Below are 25,588 nucleotides of genomic sequence, written 5' to 3' on the forward strand. Positions count from 1 at the left end.
AACAAAAAGACATGATCAAAATATTGAGGGCCAGCCAGTCATAAATGAGTGAAAGTTACCTAGGGCGCCAAATGTGCTAAGACCGGCCCTCGTTGCAAAGGATTGTAGGCCATCAGCGGCAGTCGTAATACGTATTACCAATTTCCCCAGTCACCTAATATTTGATAAGATAATTGAAATGTGTTACATTGTACGCAGAAAATAACTACACTAGCATTTAGATAGGAAATCAATGATCACAACCAACTGTTATATGTGTTCCTGTTAAAATGCATTAACAGTCAAAATCTTGCACAAAACTTAAAAGTTACAAATTTGCCCCACAACATGACTTCTGTCTATAATGTTTGACAGAGATGGAATAAAAAACTGAAATTTTAAATGTATCATGCTTATGCCATCATGCATGCTGCTTGTGGGTCTCATTGCATTACATCAGACACAAGCTGAGAAATGAAGCATGTTACAACGGTCCCCTTGTTTACAACTGCACTCTGTCTCCCCTGCATGCAGTGCACGTCATTTCCCTTACCTAACTCACTGAATGTATTTACTCACTGAAATCACATCTGCCCCTCCTTTTAACTTCAAATGTTCAGTCAGCAAACATCAAGAAGGAAAAAAGAAAAAACAAATACTTTCCAGGAAAAGAAAAAAAAATGTCCATCACAATGTCCTTCACGGCGTATCACTGCGATAATATGATGTATCTGCAATCTACCATCTCCAACCACAACGCCTGTGTCTTTATCTCCTGCTCACCCCTCCCCTGTACCCCCGCTGCAAGTGATGCAGGGGCAGGCACTCCGTCTGAGAATGAGGAATCTGGCTGTTGAATCACAAGCATTCCTAGAAGGATTTATTAGCTTGTACAACGGGGAGGCAACATTCAAATATCAGACTGGGCAGCAGTGCGACAGGAGCTCGAGCTGATCTGACAGCAGAAGGTAAGTTTACCATCTGTCTGGTGTGTTAGTGAGGTCAGCTAAGATGTTAACGAAAGATTAATCTTTAAAACAAACGTCTGGCTTTTCCATGTTCTGCTGATCTCTTTTTTACTAATATAGTGCAAGCTAAAGTTTGGTTTATAAAGTCTATACAAGGTGCTATTTTTCCAGACATGCAGGTGGTGTCCTCTTTGCATTACACACACATATGCATATAGATATGTTCTGTATGTGATATTTTTCGTGCCTCGCTTACACAAATATATAATTTTCAGATCGAAATTTTTACATTTAAAAAAGATCATCTCAAAAGTGCATTAGAACATTCCCTGGTTTAATCAGTACTTAGTCATCCAGGTAAAACACTTGATTTAAATGTTACTTACATCAACAGGACGCTATTTTCTTTAGAAGCAAATGCTGATGACTTTAATAGGATCCCTTTAATGGCAGAGAGATTCTTCTGGTCCCAAGCACTGACATCACACCCCCTGCAGACTTATTTTAGGTATATGATCCTAAGGGCTTAACGGACAACAAGGGGATTGCTGTTTTGACATCAATATTTTATGCCAGTAGGATTGATAATTTAGTGGAGCAGACCAGCTGGTTGTTCATTATTCTACTCATTTTTACATTATAAGATTTAACTTAACTGCTACAGTGTATGAAAACTGCATGTTAGGATGTATGACATCATTTGTGACATACCTTCCTACTGCACCGCTCCTCAATACCAATGAGTATGAGCATCGACCATTAAAGTAATTCCTCCTACATAGTTACAGAATTATCATATTACAAAATCATGGAAATATGACTGTAGCTTAAATCTGTGAAGCTGTTGTGGTGGTCATGAGCATTATCTAGCCTACTGAGTTTTATTAAACTGCGATTTGCCAGAGTAATGTCCCAGTGATATTGATTTTTTTTTTTTTTTACTGGAGATGCATATTTTATAGACTTAGCCCTAAAAGCATTAATTTCAGTATCATACTTATCAGACACTTGCCTATCCATCTTAACTACACCTAACCATTAGATTGCAGTTTGAACTAAGCCAACCCGATGTTCATAATCTGAAGTCATAACAAAAAGTTCACAACCCTACCTGTAAAATAGGGAAAACTATTACTTATTACAAGCCTCGCTGAGCATTCACACTTGCTGTTCCCCTTCAGTCATTCAGTGTCCTTGACATATTCCCATAATTTCAGTGGTGGCCACTGCACACATTCTGGAGGTCCCATGCCTCAAACACAGAATTCTCTCCCCAGCTAGTGCGGCAGGTGGGTACATTAAACCTGAGCGACCCCATAAAATACCCCCCCACCCCCACCCCCACCCCAGAGGCTCGGCATCTCCAGCACTAAGTGTCCTGTCATTTGCCCACTGGCTCACTTTCAACTATTAAAGCAAAGCCAAGTAAGGGTTCAGACTCCCTGGTGGAGATGGAGGAGGTGTTCCAAATTTACACTTCACAAGTTTGATCAACTAAAGATAAACACTATCTTTACGAGACAACGGATATCTACTCAATAACCCACGTGGTTGTTGGGTTTAATGTCTCCAATACACACCACGTTTAAACAGATACTGAAAATGAGTGATACAAAAATATAATATAAATCATCCAGTGCACTCTAGGTCATGGTGTTCTAGTTGTTACTTCTGATTAAATTATCTAATGTAAATGCATATTTCCAACTGATAACTAGAGTTGCGTTTTGCATTTGAGGCAAAGGAGAAGTCCAGACTTTGTTCAGGAAAATCTCCCCAAAGAAGATATTTTCAGCCATTTGAGAATGGCTTACCCATCAAGTCCCCAGTGATTTACCAGCCCAGTGTGGCATTTGTGATAGGTTGATCACAGTTTTATGTAGCATGTGACATATCAGGTGTCAAAGTAATCTGCTACAGCCTTCGAACTCGCTGCACATGAGCCTAGAATATGAACCATATGTCAAACGTTTTGGATTACCTTAAATGCACGTGATATTAAATCAGAACCTTTATATATCTTTGTATGTTTGTGGCAGACAGGGCTCATGACAGAAGTCTGGTAATATTAATGTTGTTTAGTTCATAGAATAGACACCTTTTAAAATACTTACATATACATCAATGAGGTCTTAAAATAATAAATTCATTACAAATATAATACAACAAAGTTAATTTACTATGTGTTAAAAACATTACATCTACAGAGTGGCAATGTGTTTATTAAAGTAATGATTAATTTGAAGTGTTATCCTACACACTATTTTATATAAGACTTAGACCTACGAAAGAAAGTCATGGAAGTGCAGGGGCTGCAACTCCAAAGATGATAATAAAGATAGCAGAAAGGGCTGTCACTATCACAGCCACAAGCCAAAAAGCAAGGGCTGGCTTGTGCGCTTCCTTTTTTCTCACCAAAGATTTAGTGTACTCCTCAACAAGTACAGGGATTACTCAAACCATGTCAACATGGCATTCCTGTGCTAGATGGATCACTCTTGATCCAAATGTTGCCGCCCAAAGATGGATGACATCCACAGTCTACTTGCACGAGCCACTGAACGACAGATTAATAGATAGGCCAGATGACACACTAGCAGGTATTTGAGGACACTGTATCAGTTTTGCCCTTCCCCTAATGGTTGTCTTTCTATTTGCATTCAGTTGTGCAACCCCACTGGTCACACACAACATAATTATTGCTGCTGAATTTGATTTGATCTTTTTATTATTATCATTTTTAAACCAAACCATTCAATCCTGCTGAAGACCATACGAATTTAATTTGTCTTTTACATTTTTTTTTTAATGCCATTGATTGCCCCGTCATTTTATTCTGCAACAGATATACTGAATTTGGAGCCAAAGCATCAAGATGTGGAAAAGGAAAGCAAAAGAGTCAGACCAGACTGCTACTGGTCAGGGTAAGTCAACACAGCTCAGCACCACATTTCAAAATAGTTGCAAGCAGCAATGAAGAGGCCCAGCAACCCAGAAGGGCAACGTTGCCATGGGAAGTTGATGTCATTATGTTAAAGACATGGGTGTGAGCACTCACAGAAAGTTTGACAAAAGATTGAGCTCAATTTCGGTTTGGCAGCTTAACCACTGAATTCGATAGGCTATAACAGACAAACAATTTTTAAGAGAAAAAAATATGCCTGATAACTTTTGTGAGGCTTTAGCTATAGATCAGCCTCTGAGATTCTATCAGGTTTGTGGCAGCTGAAAACTTTTAAAATCCAATACTGCAGCCACATAAATACAGTATAGTTGACATGGCAAGTTGTCATGTACAGGTTTCGAAAATCTAATTTTTTTCTTGCATTAGACTGCGCTAAACTCTTGGTACCTTGATACCTTGATCCGAGGAATCAAATGGTACAATGGTGGAGTCATGGGACTGTCTCTAATCATTGTGCCAAATTTAATACAAATTTTACCACACTGTTCTATGGGCAGCCATAGACACCCGAGCGAGAAGATGATGTGTAATAAGAAGAAGAAAAGGTATCATTGGCCCCCTATGATATTATGCATTGGCAAAATACACAGAGAGTTCTTCTGTTTCACTTGTTCCCATGTACTGTATGTACTCACTAACAACAAAAATGTGACTTGAAAAAAATGTGTGTTAACCATTCTTGGATATGTTCTTGAATCTGCTAAGCAACCAGAGGGCGACACACTGTATTGTCATCAAGCTCAAAGTAGACCACATCTGGAAAGAGGAGTCTCCATCAAAGTCATGACGGGCAACCACTGACTCCTGAATAATGAATAACATCAGATCCTCATCACCATCAAGACAGAATTTTTTGATTTCTGGAAGACAAAAGTATGTGACAGAAACAGAGAATCTCCTGGAAGAATGATACTTAAGCTACAAGAGGAACATGTTCAGTCACAATCTATTTTGATAAGGGATTCAGTCATTCATCTACCCTATACAATGAAGTACAGAATGAACCGGATGCCAAAAAGGATTAAAATGTCTGCTCCCCTAGAACCGTTCAGAGTTTGAAAGTGAGACCTTCAAGTACAGCAACAAAAGGTGCTGTAGAAAGTGCCCTAAGGCTGAAGACAAGTCTACAACAAAAATGTGAAACGCTTAATTAACTATCAGTGTATTTTAAGTTTGTTGATTTACAAACCATGCAAGCATCTGAAAGGGTCAGGGCATGTGACACTGTGACCAAAACTGTACACTGCTGTAATCTCTGATACAAAATTAGAGGTGGCATTTTCTCTTACCCTCTTTAAAACATACAAACTGAAATGACATCCCCTCTTTAAAATATATTAAACATGAAAACATGTTCATGATGCCTTTGAATGTGAAGGCTTTACTGTAAAGCAATCTGCTGACCTTCAGAAAGGGACTGCTAATATTACTACCATGGTTATTCAAAGGCTAATATGCCATCAATGCTCTGACTAGCACATGCTTGCTTGGTGACAACCTATATTAGCTTTTGTGTCTTTATGTTCTTTTTTGTGACTAATTTTGATGTGCCCGCATAATTTCACAAAGCAGGTCCTGAACCAGTGAAAAAATATAAGAAGAAAGGTAGGAAAGGAGTCCAAAAATACCACCAGTATCTCTACCAGCACCCAAGCATGCTCAATTTGATCTCTGATCTAATGTATTCATCTATAGGATCATGTCCTGGTACATGATCGATTCTGTGTTTACATCACTACTTCTACATGTAACGTCTGTGCACACAGCCAAAACCTGGAAGTATTTATACAGGCATGTACACTGAAATCAAATTTGTTACCAATGAGCAACAAATTTGAATGTAATAACACCAGACTGCAAGGAACAGGAGCTTAAAACCTGGTTTGTGACTTAAGTAATCTAAATTTGCCTCATTTCAATTCATTTTATAAAGCCACGGATCTGGATGAGCGGGCCGGCGCCCATGAACTCTCAGCAGAGTGGGACAGAGGACCATTTGAATCAATAACCAATTTAATGACATTTCTTTCACTTCTCCAGTACTATGCGTTCCATTTGCAGCGATTGCACTGTCAGGGCAGTGCACATGCTGTGACATGTTAACAATGTATGCCATGACATTCAGTCTAAGCGTGGATTTTAGTTCAACTTTCACTATCCTATGATCCTAAGGGAGATGTTTCTCTGTTTTTGCCTGAAATGTACTTAAATGGCAGACTTTAAAGGAGTAGCCTAGCTAAATTTAGTAACCTGGCAGGCATGGGGTTGCACTGTTACTCTGATTTAAAAGCATGCATATTGTTTAACCTGTATTTACTTGACTGATACATTTCAGAAACACAAATCATAAGGCTTATCACCTTATTGATTCCTGACTTGTAGTTAGCATATCATTGAATTAAAACCGGAGTAATAATGCCACCACAAATAAAACATGACAAATAATGCTATAATATGTGTTTTCAAGTGACTCATATGGACACGTCATTTCTATGTTATTAGTGGGCATCAAGAAGAAGTCCAAAGTGCCAGGGGTTATGATCACACAGTATGTGGAGGAAATTCCTGAGGGCAAGAGCCACCCTGACTTCACACGCAAACCTATCGCCTTAACCATTCAAGAAGGTAAGGTTAAGAGACAATGAGAGCCATTGCAGTGGAATTCTTTCTTCACCTTCACAGCAATGCCAATGTTTTCCTTTGTGCTGTGAAGTAATCCTTAGCACTTTTACAATGTTTAGAATTCTAAATGCAAGTGTTTCTTCTATCCTGAGTCACCATGGAAAAGGCTGCATGTCCATATAGCTCAGAATCTGTAAGAATAGCCATTATTAATTCAGTGTTATTCCGGTCTTTTCTCAGGTAAATTGGCCATTTTCAAAGCTATTTGCATTGGAGAACCATATCCAACTGTTACATGGGGTCGAAATAATGGAGAGGTCACTGATCCAGAGAAATATCAACCCAAATTTGATCCCAATTCTCTTGAGCACACTCTTGAGGCAAGTATGATGAAGTCCAAAAGGGCTCTTGTCATCAACTGATGGCTAGATATAGTGACACCACATGTTTGTTTCATTATTCTGTAATTAGCAAACAAAGATTAAAAATATGACAAAGATTAAAAATATGATCTTTAAATTAATATATATATTTTTATATATATATATATTAGGGCTGGGCAACGATTACAATTTTTAATCGCGATTAATCGCATGATTTCCCTGATTAATCGCGATTAATCACATTTTTTTTACACAAAATCCAATAATCAATTAAAAAGTAGTGTATAGAGCACTTTTATTTTAAATGTTCTGCCATATGAAAAAAAGTTCCACAACATTTGTTGTGCAAACACTTAACATCAGCATTTTTATATAGTAGCAGTTTAATAAAATAAATACTTAATGTAATTCACAACTTAAACAATGTTATCAAAAGAAATACAAAACTGAAGCTTATTGCGACTGCCAGGGCATTGATGTTTAGAGTGTGGTGAAGCACCAGAAAGTTGTGTTGACAATATTACAACTCAATTCCATGTACTTGATGGCTGGTTTCCCTGTAATGTAACTTACCAGCCTGGTTATGACGTTGTTTCTGCCATAGCCCTCTGACGTTTGTAGCTAGCTAGTTTATGGCAACTCCCCATGCTAGCTAGCGACAGCTAGCACGTTCAAATTAGTTAGCTTAACTTATCGGGAGCTGGGAGGACAGGGGATATCATTGCACAACAAGCTCAAAATCATATTTTCGATAGTTAATTTTCTTGTCATCCTGATGTGATCTTAATGATAGATCCAGTAGGGTGACAGGCTAGGATAGCCAGCTGCTTAGCTGCTGCTAGCATCATTCACAGACAACGAACTTTTAGATTCTAGCTAAACAGCTGACTGGTTAACGCCCACTGACGTTAACTTTGCTGGAGGTGATGCACAGGCAATGAATCGCCACATTATTTCGAGAAGTTTAGCTTTCGTGTACCTGTGTTAACTTGCGTGTGGTCAACCTTTCAAGTATAACTGTATGTCTGTGCCCTTATCTAATATCCAGGTATGTTTATCCGGCCATTCTTTTCTTTTCCGGTTGCGCAGCAGTCAAAATAAAAGCCTATTGGCAACAGACTTTTACAATAATAAAATAAATAATAAAACTTGTGTTAACGCGCGTTAAAAAAATTGTCGGCGTTAAATAATTGATGAATTAACGCAAGATTAACGCGTTAACTTGCCCAGCCCATATATATATGCAAAACATGCAACAAACTAAAAGTTTTGGTGAATGTTTTTCATGCTACGTGTACAACCTTTTCTTTCATTGACAGATGCCGAATATCAAATCAGACCAAGCAGACACCTATAAATGCTTTGCCGTAAATGAATTTGGGAAAGCTGTAGTTACTGTTATGCTCAATATTATAGAAGGTGAGACTCAGGCTTTTCATTGTACAGATTTGAAATAATTATCTTCTTTATAATGTGAGGTCTGTAAATACAATAGCCTAATAATGGAGATTTTGAAACTGAAGTAGCCAAATACAGATTTATTGTATCAGAAATTACAAATGTTTATACGTCACTTTTTCAGTTGGCTTCAAGAAAAATAAGGCTCAAGCAACAACTGAGGGTAAGTGTCATCATTTGTTGATACTGTATCCTGTTGGCAAACATTATTTACCAACATGGCATAGAGTCTACCAACTAATCTACCTGTCTCATTTGCCCATTTAGTTGTAGCTGAAAAGGTCCCTTTGCTAAGAAAAAGGTACAATGTTATTTACTGGAATTGTGATCATTTGCTTTGTCTTTTTGATATATTATATATTTACAGTAGCTTTGAAACTACTCTATACTATACTTGACAAGAACGAATATGATAACATACTGCTGGTTTGTAAATGTTTTAAAACAGATGTGTGGTCGTGTTAAACTATTAATTATGATAATAACTCCAATGAATTGCTGATGAAACTCCTTTGTCCTCCAACTGTTCAGTAAGATAAAGCCTAAAGCACAGCAGGAAAAGAAAAAAGATGGAGAAATTGACGAAAAGTTCTGGGAAATCTTGATGAGTGCTGACAAGAAAGACTATGAGCGTATCTGTGCAGAGTATGGAGTTACAAATTTCCGCTGGATGCTGAACACACTAAACGTAAAGAAACAAGAAAGAGAAGAGGAGCAGGCACTGGTGAGTCTCTATGTTCTCTAATGATCATTTTCCATCAGAATCCATATATACAGAAACGTTTGTGGTGAAAATGAGTGTTTAACAATCCACTCTTCTTTGTAATCTGCCACAGTTCATTAAAAGCATCTCAAACCTGAAACCAATTGAAGTAGCTCCAACTGGGTGTGCAGCCTTTGAGCTTGAAATGGAACTTCTGGAATCAACTAGCAAGATCTTTATCTTCAAGGTAAGAAAATTCAGCCTGCGAATACTGTATTCTCTGTACATGAAAAGGGCGCAGAGATGAGGAGTAATTCTGAAAAAAGACAGAGAAGTGTATTCTTCACAATTCTTACAGTAAAATAAAGAGCTGACTACAGCTTTTTGAGTACGTGGGGTGGACTTCACCTTAGTAAAAAACCATCACACGGATAACCTCACACATCTCTCTGTATCATTCACAACCATTCAAATGTTCAAATAGCACTGTTGCTACAACTGCCAGAAATATGAGGATCTCTGTTCACCTTGCCAAAGGTATTGTGTTATTACAGTTACAAAAAAGTTCATCCAAAGACGTCTTAGTCTTTTGCCACCTTCACAGAGCAACAACTTTCAGACTGCAATTTGGTTTTACTACTGTTAAACTTTTACACATAAACACAAGCATTAAAGCCAGTGACAAAGTGTTTGGAAGATTTTTTCTAACACAGTTCAAGTTCTATCACTAGAGGGCAACATAAAACTGCAATTCTTTCTACGAAAGTGATATCAGAGACAGTGCACACCAGTATCACACTATTACAAACATAGGCAAACTTCTTTATATGTATGTATTTATATAACATAATGTAAATTGTAAAGTACTTTTGTTGTTTCTAGCCTATATTTAGATTTATGATTTTATGTTGTCTAGTTTTCCCCCCTCACAAAAGTAACAGTATTTATTGGCTTTTTGGTTTACAAAAGGATTACAGTACAACAAAATCTGAGGAAAAGCTGGCAAACAGGATGTGATGCTATATCTCAGCCAATCATTGGTCATCTGTCATGAAACTTTTCGTTAGTGCCTACAGTAGCCTCCCCCCTTGACATAATGAAGTTTCCATGGCAACATTACCTTGCTGGACTTATATAGTCATAGTTACAGTATTTAGCAGATCATTTTTCAAAAGCAACTAACAAAACATCAAGTAATTAAATGGTTGCCGCTTGTCTCAAATTGGCTGCCACGGGCAACCATTAATGTCGAACCCTGGTTAAGGAGATTCTTGAAAGTAAAAATTAGTTTTCTACTGTCTTTTTAATAATATTTATAATTGTTGTTGTTTGAATGTCTCATTTTCCATTCTGTCAAATATTAGTAATGAAATATCTGTTGTAATGGTATGTCATGAATGTTCTGTTTTTGAATAGGATGGAGAGATGGTTCCATTTAATATCAAGGATCAAGAGGATGATGAACTGAAGCATGAACTTAAGCAAGTTGGAAAGAAATATGTGTTCACTATAAAGGATCTTCTACCTGATGATGCTGGTCTTTATCAGATGGATGTTGAGGGCGTCACAGTGTTTTCCACAGATTTCAAGAGTAAGTCCTTGACTCCCAAACCAAGCACTATGTTCAGTCCTTTTCCCCCAGAGATGTTTACTTAACATTAGAACACACCTTATCTGCCACTAATGGTGCCTCTTGACATCACTGCCACCTTATGAACAATATACAGTCTGCATAGACACCCTACCCTGCAATGGCACCCTAACCTCCCAACTAAATCCATCCTCACATTTACGCCTCTCTTCATCTTGAAATTGTACTAAATCTTGATATGTAGTCTGTCAAATCACCTGATACTAGATCTGATCAAATCACCTGATGTGTACTAGTGCACTACCCTCCCCCTCTGATTTTTCTCTCTCTATCCATGTCTTCTTAATAACAGTTCCCGTGATTGACTTTTTGGTCAAAATTCAAGAGGTGAAGGCAATTGAGAGAGAGGATGCCGTCTTCGAGTGTGTCTTGTCAAATCCCTTTTCAAAGATCAACTGGTTTGCAAAGAGTCTCCCTGTGGAAGCTGGAGAAAAGTTTGACATTGAAGTATCTGAGGACAAGCTCATCCATAGATTGGTGGTGAAAGACTGCGCGCTGACAGACAAAGGAATCTATGCAGCTGTGGCTGGAATCAAGTCCTGCAATGCATGGCTGGTGGTAAATCGTAAGTACTTGTTTTAAAATAATTTGACATGGGGTCAATAAGATATCTAAATCATTGTCTCCTTCATAACATTAGGGTCATAGTTCAACCTATAACCACATTATTTCAAACAGAATAAATTAGGTTCTTTTCATAATTTATGATTCCGAGATGTGTTCCTTTTTACAGCTGACAATAATGTGTTCCTTTTTACAGCTGACAAAAGCGACCCTGGTAAAAAGAAAGCACGCAAGACCACTAGAACTGGAGGCTCAGGTGTAGACCTGGCAAAGATTGCTCAGGAGCAGCAAGAAAAACTTCAGAAAGTCAGGGAAGAGAGGATAGAGGCAGTGAAAGCTGCCAAGGAGGCTCCAGCTCCAGATCCAGCACCAGCTCCAGCTCCAGCTCCAGCTCCAGCTTCTGGTGTAGGTGACTTGAAACAATCCGTTCCTATCCCAGAACCAGTCGCCCCTCCAATCCCAGAACCTGTCGAAGGTAAGACCTTTTTTAATGACAAGAATAGACTTGCTATTACTGTTACTAGATATAATACAGTAAAACAACGCATCTGTAGTTTTACCATTTATACAGAGTGAATGTGTGTGTGTAATTCATGTCCTTTTGTATTCTTTACCTGATCCATTATTGATTCCATACCTATTGAAGCAATCGTATCATATGTATGTAGCAATCAACATGTCTATGTATGGCAATTACTGATAGGACATTCACATAAAGACGACTCAGCAGTTGGTTTAGTATCTGAATCACAAGTTCGGGATTCAGCCGTGGGTAAGATGATTGAGACTGTGTTTATGGCTGCATGGGTGCCATCATTATTCAATCATAAAAGCCATCTGAAAAACGATGGTTTTTCCTGTTGTGGACAGCGTTTCATGACTCTCTATTCAGCTATTGTAGAATGAGGGTAAGACAAAGTACAGTGTCAGTAGTACTTTGTTGGCATCTTTTTTAAATAATCTTTATGAAACACTTCTCAAACTAAGAGAAATGTTGATTGCACCTTAATTTTAGAGCTCATTCCACAGACAAAATAAACTACTATAGTAATATACACATTGCTGTCTCCATTTGACAACATCAGGCTAATGCCTGACTTGGAACATGTGAGGGTATTAGTAGTCTGGCCAGGATAAATGGAGACATTGCACACTTTGAAAAGCTCAAGGTGTCAGCACACATTCAGGCATCTCGTAGCCACAAACCAACACAAAATTGTTCTACAGAATACCACAGAAGCAAGTTACGCACTCTGTCAAAGCACACACAAAGTATTCTATAGTGACCTCTGCATTACCATATCCACAACAGGCCGGACAACTCTGAATTATATTTCAAATTCCCAAATATTTCCTTGAGTTCAGATGATAACTCTGACACTTTGTCTGAGGAATGGGCACTAGAACTAATGTGTTGTCTCCTTAGATTCACTTTTTCATGAAGCTATGCCGTGTGTGCTTTGTTGTTTGTAGTTGTTGCTTGTGTTTGCTGTTTTGTCATTCAGTGTTTGTTATTTAGCCGTTCTTCATTTGTTTGCATTTAAAAATATTCATTCAAAAAAACATACAAAGTGGGGGAGCCGTAGAGCAGCCGTACCATTAACAGGTCTAGTGCTCACAAGGACCCGGGTTCGAGTCTGGCCAGAGTTCATTTCCCAGTCAGAACACAGTAAAGCAAGAAGAGGACAGGCAGACGTATCTAGAAAACACAAATCCAAGATCAGGATCAAGAACAAAGCACAGTCAAACTTCAGAACAACACACACAGCAAATAACAACACGGCTCAGTAGAGTTCTCTCAGAAACAACACCTCACACTTTAAAGTCTTTAAAAAGCCTACGGCTGTTCAACAAACAGTCTACAGGTGTTAAGGTTGCAGACACAGCTTTGCACAATACGCATATGGACGTGCGCATCAGTGTGTCCCAAGTATACTCATTACTGTACTGCAGCGGACAAGTGGATACTGACAAGTTGAGTGCATAAGTTATGACCTTATTGTACTGAGCACATGCAAACTACTGCACGCTCAGTTTCACACCTGCACAGTCAATACAGACACGTCTGTATGGACACAGACAATGTCCGCAGAAGTATACCAAACTATTTACTATTCAGGTGATGTAGGACAAGGTGGAGGTGGGCGTTGCTTGCTTGGCAGACGTAGCCGTCACCCATTCCACATACAGTTTGTATAATCCAAAGGAAATTGTACATTTGTACATACTCTGAAGTCATTATGTCATGCCTGATGTGTCACATGATTTTCTGTACCCTTTGTGTACATCATAACCAGCACCCTGTCTAAACAAACACTGACCTTTCTTGAAAAGAGGACCCAGCATTGCATGTAATTACATTGAAATAATAGTATAGTAGTTTACAAGATGTACACCATTTTAGGCAAAAGTTTGATTTTAATCACTTTGATTTAAAAGATGATGTCACAGGTATTGCCATATTCTATAAATACAAAATAATAATAGTAATACTTGAATGTACTAAAGACCATCTAGCTGAATAGCCACACTGACCTTTCTTGAAAAGAGGACCCAGCGTTGCATGTAATTACATTTAAATAAAACCTTCCAACCAATGTATAGTAGTTTACAAGATGTACACCATTTTAGGCAAAAGTTTGATTTTTATCACTTTGATTTAAAAGATGATGTGAAGTTATTTCCATATTCTATATACAAAATAATAATAATAATAATAATAATACTTGAATGTACTAAAGACCATCTAGCTGAATAGCCACACTGAAATATGACAGCAAATCTCTTACTTATGTGTAACATAATAAGCCATAATGCTATTGTCAATTTGATGATATTAAAGGGGGTAAGGGGGATGGATCAAGCACTGGTGGCGCAGGTGCTGATGGATCTGGAGCTGGTACAGGTCTGGGATCTGAAGCAGGTACAGGTCTGGGATCTGAGTCCCAAGGTAAAGGTGCTTCTTCGGGTAAGGGACCACCAAAGACATCCTGTGCATGGGTGCAACTACAACTACAAGTGAACCATACAGCCATACAGTGGTGTTACAATTAACAATGATGTAACTGCTAAGTAAATAATACAATAAGTATGTAATGATCAATAACGCCCCCTTTGGTAAAGTATTACTAAAACTCACATGACACTGAAGCATACTAAATAGTTAAGACAAAATAATGACTAATTTTATGCAATTAATTCAATTACAGTGTTGTGTTCAGATAGTGTTGCCAAACTTTCGGCATTCGATCATTCAGATGCCATTTTTCTTTTCTTTTTTTCGGCTATTCACTTGGTTACTGGTCACCTTATTTACTGAGAGTTGGCAAGACTGTCCACAATGTTAACAGAGATCTGGATCCTGATTTAATGAGGTAACAGACACATAATTTTAACACATTAAAGTTCCAGAAAAAGTATGCGTGAACTTTATCAAGTTAACAAATCCCGTTTAATCAAGCCCATTTTCTTTCAGCATCCATTGACACTTGTGTGAGGGATGTTAAATAACATTCAAATCACATTTGACATTTTACTACACTGCCTTTTTGTGTGCTTCCTCTAGTTGTTTGTGTGCTATGTATTAACTCTTTTCTTTTTGTCATGTTTTGCTTGCATATTAACACAAAATATTTGTGACATATCTTGTCACTGCTATCACTGAAGTACTTTTCATGTAATGTATTCAGAGCCTAGATTTAACTTCATAGTCCCAGATACGAGTCAGAGTGAATGATAATCAAAGTCATTGTTCTAAAGGCAAGCTAATTCTTGTCAGTTTCTTCACAGCATTTCAGTATGTTTTAATATCTGACAGGAAAACACATTCCATCAAGTTTTATTAAAACTACCAGGCAAATTGTACAGTGCATAATAATCACAAGGGGGTATTTTCCAAGTACAATTATAGGCCATAATGAGTGGATTATTAAGGTTAGGGTGACATTCATCCACTGCTAACCCTAACCCAATGTAACCTATTTACTTATGTACTATCTAGAGATCATAGTAACTTTGACTCAGGGGTTAACGGACATATACGCAGTCCATGGCAATCCAGTGGAACTAGCCTGCACCATAAGCTCTGACAAAGTTGACGGAGTCTGGAAACAAGATGACGAGACGGTGAGCTCACACTCAACAATTGTAATAACTGCCATGAGTTCTTATTAGAGTTAAGTATTTTCCCCTAAATACCACAATTTTAACTGTATGGAAGGAATGTATTTAAAGTGAAAATTGCAACTGTCATCAAATATATTACCCTTAATCTACCCTAAGACTATCCAAAGTATTGTAAATCACTAAAAACATTTTTTTTTTCCCACAAGAAAAGCTATGACTTCAGTATTAAAGATAGCTTGCATCTTCTGTTTAGTTGACCAGTGAAGCCGGGAGGACCATTAAAAAGGATGGTGCTACTCATAAAGTGATCATTGAAAGTGCTAAATACGATCACTCTGGAAAATACTCTTTTGAAGCAGGTGGCATTACAACAGAGGGATCTTTGTTTGTTGGAGGTGAGGATAAATATTTTCTTCACATGGCCATCTTTTCTCAGTGCAGTGAAAACATAACTAAGTAAACTAGTATTTTGTGAAATACTGTATTTGTAACATACTTGACAATGATTAACTGTAATGCCTACATAACTACCTAACTTAAGATACGGGTGATTTGGGCTTCACGGCTAACTTAATAACAACCTTTCATTTATTTTGTATACTTTTTCATTACATTTTATACTTTCATTTTTGTCTCACAGATGTACCAGAATTTGACGCTGATGACTTACATAACTTCTCAAAGCCAGTGATTGTAAAGGTGGGCCAGAATGCATCATTCAAGATGCCATTTACGCCTCAAGAAAACATTGAAATCAAATGGTTCAAAGATGGTGCTGAGCTGAGTGATGGAGGTGGAGTCAAGATCCAGAAAGAGCCCAACCACAGCCGCCTTCTAATGAAAGAGTGTATTCGCACTGACGCTGGAGAAATCAAGATTCAACTCAAAACCCCATTTGGTGTGGTTGAGGCCACTTCCAGACTCATTGTGCTAGGTGAGAAGCATAATAAATGGATCTCAGAGAAAATACAGCATCTTTTTCCATAGTATTTTCATTTATATATGTATCACAACAAAAATGTATTTGTTTCCTACGCCCAAAAGACAAGCCAGGGCCACCAGAAGGTCCGGTGGAAATTATTGAAAGCACATCCTCTGTTATTGACCTGGGGTGGAAATACCCAAAAGACGATGGTGGCTCAAAAGTAACAAACTACATCATAGAGCGACAGCAAGTAGGTCAGGCCATGTGGAAGAAACTGGGAGATGTTTCAGCAGACCGACTGACCTTCAGAGACCGTAACGTCTCACATGGCAAGCAGTACAATTATCGCATTTATGCTGAGAATCCGGATGGAATCGGGGAACCACTCGTGACCATCGAGAGCATCATGGCAGGAATCCTGGGTATGTGTGGGCCAATCCCTTCCCAAGCTGAAATACTCTCAAGTCATTAGGGGAAAGGAATTCAGAGTGTTAACTGTGAGCAAATACAAAATTTGTGGATGGTACTCGTCCTTGTAAGAGCTTAACAATGCCAAAATTCAGATTGTTAGTTGCTATGCTAACTAGTATGCAAAATCACAGCATATTGATAAAGCTGGAAATTTTATAAATACCAACACACTAAATTAAGCATTAGAGGATTATGGACCTTAATCACCATCCTCTTCACTTTTTTACAGTGTTCGCTGGTCCACCAGGCGCACCAAAAGTGGAAAGTGCGACCAAGAACTGCATCAATTTGAAATGGGAACCTCCAATCGATGATGGCGGAACAATAATTCTTGGATACCAATTGGAAAAACGCAAGAAAGACACAAACCAGTGGATTGCTATGAATTCAGTGAATGAGCCAATTGAAGGTATACATGAACAAGAAACCTGACAGTTCAGTCAGTAACATACGCATTGGATTACGAGACACATACTGTATGTTTTCCTTGTTTAGTGTATTTGATGATTGACACAGTGTCAAACAGTCACACTGTGGCATAATAGAAATCAATGACCCCAATGTCAAGAAAAAGAAATGTGCAATTATAAAGGATCATAAACCTTCCAGGAAGCAAACCCCTAGGCTACACAACTTTGTCGATGTGGTATTTTTCTAAAATTTTATCTGGAAAAAGAGGTTAAGGATAAGAAACATTTTTACATGGCATATAACTGTAATTCTGGCATATTACTGTAATTAGTTGACTATGAATATAAACTGAAAATATCCACATCAATAATTCAACCAAACCATCACATTTGATGTATGTGTAGCCTTCAAATCAGACCACTTTGAGGCAAAAAAAACTCCACTGTTTTGAATTAGTTAGGCTATTAAATAAAAGAGACAATCCCCAGTCTAAAAAGTGCTGATCAATTTGTAAGCAATAATGGGTCAATAACGGACAACCACATTTTCCTGACTATTAACCACACCGTATGTTAACCGCAGTTTATTGAACATTAAGTCATACTGTGGAGTTGTGGTGTGAGCACTCAAGCTAAAAATTCTACACCTACACCCTGTCCCTGCACGCACCCACTCACACATAAATACCCCATTCCCACTCACAGTGAAAACCATTTCTAAACATTTATTTAGTGTTTTGAGAGTTCATCATATGTTAGCAGCTGCACACTGTTAAACTGGTTTCCTAAGCTAGAGATAGCTAGGATAGTAAAAAACCCTCTGGGTGCCTGTACAGCGTCATATTAACATGAGTTCATATTTCACATGCTGTTAGCTGTTAAAATGGTTCCGTAAGCTAGAGATGGTGAACTGGCATGAGACCTTTTACACCTATTTGGGAGGTTAGCGCTCCATGGCATCCCATTAAGGGTTAGGAATACACAACACACCTTACTGCATGTGAATGAAAATGTGTCTATCCGACTTTGTTTTTCATATGTGAAAGAGGAAGAGAGAGAGAGACCCATTCATGCATTCACCCATTCAAATGTTATCATCATTCTCATTAAGCTTACGATATTTTTTCAATCATGTTGTAAATCCTAGTCTATAATACTCTTACTGAAAGCTGTAACTGTTAAACTAACAATATATATATATAACAATATAACATATGTCCCTGAATCATTATTACTTTTTTACAGGCCTGAAATTTGCTGTCAAAGATGTATCTGAGGGAGCAGAATATGAGTTCAGAGTGGCAGCCATAAATGAGTCAGGGGCTGGAGAGCCAAGTCCCCCCTGTGCAATGGTGTGTGCAAAGAACCCCCCGAGTAAGTGATACTACACTAACTTGGTGCCTGGCATTTGTGCATGGTGACTGATTGATCAAAAGGTCCTGATTTTTTGTATTGTTGTTCAATTTTTGAATATGTATAGAAACCCACATGGCTGTTTGAATGCATACCTTTATCTTACCTTTAACCTGTGTGTTTTTCCCCAGTGAGACCACAGTTCAAAGCTCCAGAGGATTTTATGGTTATAAGGGCAGGGAATTCCCTGAGAATCAAGATGAGTTATGAGGTGAGGGTGTACATGGCTACATTAGGCATGAAGTACATTGATTACACAGTTTACCTACCCACATACACACTTAGAAAATTCTAACACAATGATATAAACCTTCAAACAGTGTTTTAAAGTGGAATGACTTGGTGTATAATAATAGTCACAAGCAATAGTTAGTGGAAACCACAAACAAACTCTATGGTCCACATTTGACATAGCTGTCAAATGGTTAGAACAGCCACAGTGTTCATAGTATTTCAGAGAGCCAAGTGCCAAAACACAGAAAATCAGCGGACCACTTCAATATCTCCTATTTCCACTATTTTCTGACCTAGTAGTATGTACTTAGTGCCGATATACTTCCTTTTACAGGCCGAGCCTCTGCCTGTAATCACCTGGTTGAAAGATGATGAACCAATTTCTCCATGGATCAACATCATAAATGTTGAGGGGGCATCCACGCTGTCGATTCCTTCATCAAAACGCTCAGATTCTGGAGTCTACACCATTATGGCCAAGAACTCCAGTGGCTCTGCAAGTTTTGATGTTGAGGTCAGAGTTACAGGTGAGCACATATAAAACCAGCTACATAACAGGGTAAGAAACAGGCCAGAATTACCCTACTCGAATTGTTTTCTGTTTCTCCTTCATTTTCACTTCTGTTTCTCCTAGATGAGCCTAAACCACCAGGTCCAGTGGCATTAGAACAACTTGTCGACGGAAAAATCATCATCACCTGGGCCCCCTCTCCTGACGAGGAGGTGGATGACCGCCTGCACTACATGGTGGCCGAACATGAGTCCAACACTCGTATTTGGCGCACCATTGCTGATCGCCTCTTCTGCAACACCTTCACTGCAAACATACACTATGGGAGAGAGTACCATTTCCGTGTCTTTGCCAAGAATGATATGGGTCCGTCGGATCCATCTAACTCACCCACATGGGGTGTCAATCAAATGAAAGGTCAATAAATACATAACACAGACCTGGGAGAGGAGAATGATCATTTGTTTTGATACGTACCCTCAGTCAGATAATTATTACCATGTATCCTTAGACTAAAATCAAGTATTTATATACTCAACTGAACTGAACTGAACTTTTGAAACATTTCACACAGCTTTCGCCATGGAGACACTTAAAACACAATCAGAGAAAACCAACAGAAACTAACTTTACGTTTATCTTCCCTTGCTTTCCATTTAGTTGCCCCAGTAACCAACGTCCCAGTGACAGTCTGCTTAGAGAGGCCTCCATCCATCCTGGTTCCTCTGAAAGTCCATACTCCACCAAAAGGCTACAAGTGCTACATGACATGTGCTGTCCGTGGCACCCCCTCACCCAGAGTCTCCTGGTACCTGAATGACATCTGTATCAACAGCAACAAAAGCTACTACATCACCAACACCCATGGCATCTGCTCCATGTACATCACCAGAGTTTGCCCCGATAACGAAGGAGAGTACAAGGTGGTGGCAATCAACACATTTGGCAAGGCTGAGTGTTCCTCTAAAGTCAGCGTCAGAGGTAGGATCACATAACACCACTCTACATAAAACTGAATACAAGGAGTAATGAAAAGGGCAGGGTAAGGCAAACCAAATTTGATATTTTTTATAATAGTAGACAGTGATAAAAAAAACGATACTAAAATATATATAATGAATGAAAAATCATAGCAGTACAATAGAAGGTTAAAAAAAGAATATGCCATGAGAGAACCAACATATGAGATTGTTCACATCAACTTGTTGTTAATAAACACCTTTTGTCTTCTTTCTTTCATGTTTAGATTGAACCACACCACCAGTGCAGCAGTATCAGGAATGTTTCCAGACTATAGATTATAGAAGTCCTCTCTAGAGGAAAAGTGTATGACAAATAAAACATTTGTGTATTTGCAAAGCTCCTTGTTTGTGTTGTATTTAATACAAATATTTCTGTACATGAATTTACACAGAAAACAATGTATTGTGTATGAATTCAAATAAATAATAGTTTTTGTGAAGAAATTAATTGGTGTGGGACGTACCCACACGCTTAGAGAGAAACTGCAACACTGTCGCAAGGTCAAGACTAGTTACTATAATGTGGAGGGCATGCTATTAAATTACATAGATTACATTCTATATTCATTTTTTGTAAAAGATCCTGAATTTCTGAGGATCATTTCCAATCATGCAGGCTTTCGGAAACAAAATACTTGAGCTATCTAGAATTACACATTTCCAAATAAAAATACCAAAAGACAGCTACAGAACTCACCATTCAGAAGACATTAGAGACTATTCAAAGAAAAAATATCCACTTGTATATAATATTAGACCTGCACTTTCCCTCCCAAAGGGTGTGGACTTTCAGTGGTGTCCCGGGGAACGGGTGCTCCCATGGCATGTAAGAAGTGGCACGTCATTGTTTCATATTGCACTGGTAATAGCCCTGTGCTCAGCATGGGCCCTCTCATCCACTGCTCCAGTAACCAAAAGCATCCTGAGTCGATGGAAGCTTGCTTGCCTCAGCTCAACAAGTTTGCAGACAAATGTCAAGTGTACATTTTCATTGCACAGCCCAAAATATCACTCTAGCCCCATCAATAAATCGTGGCTGAGGGGCCTGTAATTGAGCAAATATAGCAATACCACTAAAACATCACAGCGACACACATCCATAATAGGACTGGTTTGACCAACAGAGATGGTGACTAAGATTCTACTGAATTTGTTGTTGCACAGTAAATATATTTTTATAATATTTATTAAATGGTCACAAAATGCTTTTTTTCTGTTTACATCCAAGGGATAGAACAGTCAGAGGCACAGCAGAGGACAAATAGCCTTTTAGGATGTTCTTTAATGCCTAAATCCAGATAACTATCACATAAAGCGGACCTGCACAAAGCTGCTACATATCAGAACTGACACTGAAAAATTTGATAAGCTATATGTATTATATGAGCGAGATATCAGTTTCCATAAGCCTAAAGGTTTCAATAAAATAAATAAAATCATGTTTTCTCAGTGTAACATATGACCACAAGGGGATGCTATAGTGATTAGAATAGATATCACTCTATTGATTTGCACCCTATGAATGCAGTACCACGCAGCAAATCCATTCAAGATAGTGTTTGATTACATACCTATATACATCTGTATGTCTATTTAGACAGTATGCCATTTAACAATTTCAACGCTTTTGTTCCACATTAACTGTCAATATCTCATACACAGCAGCAGCAGCGGGCAGCTACTGACTGACCCTGTTATTGCCATGCCATGTCACAATTTAAATTCATGTCCAGCAGTTAGTCTGAAATGAATTATCTAAGAGTAAAGGTGTCTAAGAATAACATTTATCCAGAAAAAAAAGCTTCATTAGTGAACAAATTATGCAGTATAGGCTAATGTAAAACACTTTCCATTCCCTTTCCACTCAGAGCAGTGTAACTGCATACTCTCACTTGTCATCCAGTGTTTAGCTGCCATTTTATAGAGATTCCTGTCATTCCGCAAGTGACAAATGCAAATTTACTGTCCGGGGTTCCCATTTAGTGTTTTGGGTTAAGGTCAGAGGTGATATTTCTGTTTGTCCAGTGCTCATGCTAATCTCCCTTGCAATGGATCTCAACAGCCCTCAAAAAAGGGTGAGCTGGCACTGGCCTCTTTTCTACACATGCCATCTGGGTATGTTGAGCTCACGTGGGTACCCTCTGCCTCATGTGAAACTGAATCCGGGCGGGATTTGAGGTGGTACACGTCACATACCAGAAGCATCTTTATTAATAAGGCCAGGAAAGGAATCAACACGAACCACGGATTCTCACCACGCTCAATATAAAGCCCCTCCAGAAACATATCAGAGTCTTATCTGGCTAAAAGCAACCTGCCACTGGAAGGCATCATAGTTACGTAGGGATAGGCGCGCTCTACTTCAAAACAAATATATAAATGCGTTTTCGGGTGCGAGTAAAAGAATGTAAACTATTGGTAGAATGAAAACCGCACTCTCAAGCTTTTCTCTTTTAACAATAAGACCAGTTTATTTTAGTACAAATGCGTTTCGGCCTTACGCCATCGTCAGTGTATCATAGTTAACCAGCCAAGGCTGCAGACTCACAATAAATGCCACTTTGAAGGCCTCCTTCAGATTGATTGTCCAATAAACTTTACGTTGTACTGATCATATTCCCAGTTCCTTGACTTATGTGGAACAGCCTTTCTCAAAGCCAACAGTGCAGTAACCTCTGCTCCCTACATTTACTGGAGAAAACAACAAAAGCCATAGCCATGATGCCATGGTTAAGTTTGATGCTCCCGAGCTTGATGCTAGAGTGGGGGGAAAAAACACAAACAAAAATTATTCTAGCCAACCGACCACGGTGCAAAATGACACATTGATTTCCTACAGATCTTAAAGTCTGAGACCGTGGGCTGGGTCCCCTCCACCCGTCTGCCAATGTGTGCCACACTTAAATAAAAGTCACGATGTGACAGCTGATGGATCCCACCGCACGTAGGTAGGGTTTCCTTTCGTTGCAAAAATGTTTTATTACCTAACAAAAGGGGGCAGGCTGTGTCACAATCCTGGAGATAGCGACCCCAGCATCGAAGAAGAAAGAACTGAAGAAGCAAGATCCCAGCGACCCATAGGTGAGTGGCTTGTACCGGCTTTGTATCTCTGAATGAACAGAAAGGCACTCCCCACTGCACATCTGGATGTGGGCTGTCAGTCATATCTGAGATGATACATTTTAATTGAGGAGTGCCAAAAGTGCGTTAGCTGTACTAAAATGTGTTCCTGGTGGTGTTTTTACTGACCATTGTATATATTTAAATTGCAAACATTTAAATTGACCGATAATTTCACTACTCTTTCTCTGGTATAGTAGACATATGAACCTGTCTAGGCCACCTGTTTATTTGAGAAAATATTGACTTGCTTGCTATATTTCATGTAGGATCTTTTTTTGGCAAATATGATACAGATTTTGTTTATCATAATTTTGGTCCGTTATTCTATTATATACAAAGGAGTGCACATAAATAGAAAAACAGGTGAATAAATGACATCAGGTTAGTCTCAGCTACGTGTATATCATATGTGTAGTTCTTATTAGTGAAGCTGTGATGATCAAATCCGGTTTTGATCACACACGTCATATTGTATATTATGTACGCTTGGCTTCTGAAAATGTTGGGAATCTCTGTAGTAGTGTATTCTTTAAAAATGTTAAAAGAAGACTCTTAAGGCATCCCTGAGGCATTATACTACACTTTATAATAATGTTTATTAAATTGTTTATATGAAACTGTGTTGGGACATGGTCGATTTTCTAGTAGATACTAGAATAGTCTCTTTACATAGATGCCACGGCTTAAATAGATGTAAAGCAGCACATTATTTAGAACAGCACGTCAGACAGGGCCTTTACAAACAGATACAGTCCTTAACTCCATTGTTGCCAAGCAGTTGGAAAAACAAGCAGATGGATATTATGTATGTGAGGTGGAAATCTTAGTGTTTTCAATGTGTTTGCATGTAATTACACAAAAAGACAATCACTTATCCTGCCGTCCGAACAACGCCTCAGTTAGCTAACTGAGAGAGAGAGAGACGGATGTGTGGAAGTCACAGTTAAGATTAGTGTCTTCCACAAGCTGTCATAGCTGTGCATAGCATTCTCTGGGCCGGCTGTCATTCCAACAATAGCAGCTAGGTTAATTTATGAGACTTAGCACTTCTTCATCGCTGCTCATTAGAATCTGTAGTCACTATGCTCACAGGTCTATGAATAAGAGGATTTGCTGAATGCACCAATTCCATCAGTATTTTACTGAGGTAACATCCAAAAGTGAACACTGATTGACAGGGTGATATGTGGTTGATAGAATGTCTATAGTTTCATGAGCTACGTGACCTATCAAAGGGAGATGGCCCCCCACAGCTTGGAAAAGCATTGCTAAGGATCTTGTGAAGCCTCAAACACCGTAAATGTGTTTACTATCGGTTTTGCATTACCCCAGATGCTGTGGGGATCAGATTAACCTCTTAATATATCTTTTATTGGTAAAGAGTGAGGTTTTGAAGGTCAAGCACATACAAAGAGCTAAAGGAGAAGGTTATATGTTTTGGTCAACAGTGGTTTTAATCAAACAATGAACATAGTATTTAAACACCAAGAGAACTACACTATATTTAAAAATGTTGGATTCCTTTGGTCTGACATCCATGAACATTATTATATTTATTTAGAACTCACTTACTTACTGTACTTACTTACTGTTGAAAGCATTCAAGCAGATTATCTTACAACAGTATAAGACAAAACACCAAAATACTGACACTACTAAACCCATGTTCACCGAGTCCCTTTTTAAAGATGCTCTTCACTAAGGCCTTTCAAGGAAAGGGTTAGGATCAACAGCATGTGATTTACTTAAACATGTCAACATCAGATTATTTTGGAAGATGCACTGCCTCAGTCTTAAAGTCTGCCAGACTGTTCCTGGCACGCCCAGTTGACTCCTCAGGGTAATTAGAAAAAATATGACTACAGGATTGAGTTTCACATTCCTTGTTTGCACTCACAAGGCCTAACTAGCTGGATGATGCACTTGCCTCTCAATGGCTACCATCAACATTGTTCACCAAATCGTTCTTATATATTATCCATCATTTTAAAGTGTATTGGTTGCTAACACAGCACACTACACATAGCCATGCTACCAGCACAATACAGATAGAAAATTAAA

At 38.5% G+C, this 25,588-nt stretch overlaps 2 protein-coding genes across 5 annotated transcripts in view; both read left to right on the plus strand.

Moving 5' to 3' along the window:
- Positions 1 to 865: 865 nt before the first annotated feature.
- On the plus strand, positions 866 to 20,741 carry LOC308371308 (immunoglobulin-like and fibronectin type III domain-containing protein 1). The gene is made up of 23 exons (XM_080846159.1): positions 866 to 947; positions 3,793 to 3,871; positions 6,415 to 6,537; positions 6,775 to 6,914; positions 8,237 to 8,336; positions 8,500 to 8,538; positions 8,643 to 8,676; positions 8,907 to 9,099; positions 9,212 to 9,325; positions 10,495 to 10,669; positions 11,022 to 11,294; positions 11,490 to 11,768; positions 15,294 to 15,418; positions 15,672 to 15,813; positions 16,059 to 16,352; positions 16,463 to 16,765; positions 17,044 to 17,223; positions 18,470 to 18,598; positions 18,769 to 18,848; positions 19,206 to 19,398; positions 19,506 to 19,799; positions 20,043 to 20,363; positions 20,629 to 20,741. Exons 2-23 carry the CDS (start codon positions 3,823 to 3,825, stop codon positions 20,631 to 20,633), a joined length of 3,585 nt encoding a protein of 1,194 aa, XP_080702285.1. The 5' UTR covers positions 866 to 947; positions 3,793 to 3,822; the 3' UTR covers positions 20,634 to 20,741.
- A 2,683-nt stretch (positions 20,742 to 23,424) lies between these two features.
- LOC308371306 (immunoglobulin-like and fibronectin type III domain-containing protein 1) overlaps positions 23,425 to 25,588 on the plus strand; it is a gene marked incomplete at its 3' end in the record, with an annotated part of 62,022 nt that continues 59,858 nt past the window's right edge. For all 4 annotated transcript variants that reach the window (XM_080846155.1, XM_080846154.1, XM_080846156.1 and 1 more), the window contains exon 1: positions 23,425 to 23,485. The remainder of the gene's footprint in view (positions 23,486 to 25,588) is intronic.

This window comes from Sprattus sprattus (assembly GCF_963457725.1).
Source record: "Sprattus sprattus genome assembly, chromosome: 10".
Classification (NCBI taxonomy): Eukaryota; Metazoa; Chordata; class Actinopteri; order Clupeiformes; family Clupeidae; genus Sprattus; species Sprattus sprattus.

Coding starts and splice junctions, on each gene's coding strand:
- LOC308371308 (XM_080846159.1), top strand. CDS start 3,823: ATGTGGAAAAGGAAAGCAAAAGAGTCAGACCAGACTGCTACTGGTCAG. Junction 8,337..8,499: donor TATGCTCAATATTATAGAAG/GTGAGACTCAGG, acceptor TCACTTTTTCAG/TTGGCTTCAAGAAAAATAAG. Junction 19,399..19,505: donor TGTTGAGGTCAGAGTTACAG/GTGAGCACATAT, acceptor TGTTTCTCCTAG/ATGAGCCTAAACCACCAGGT.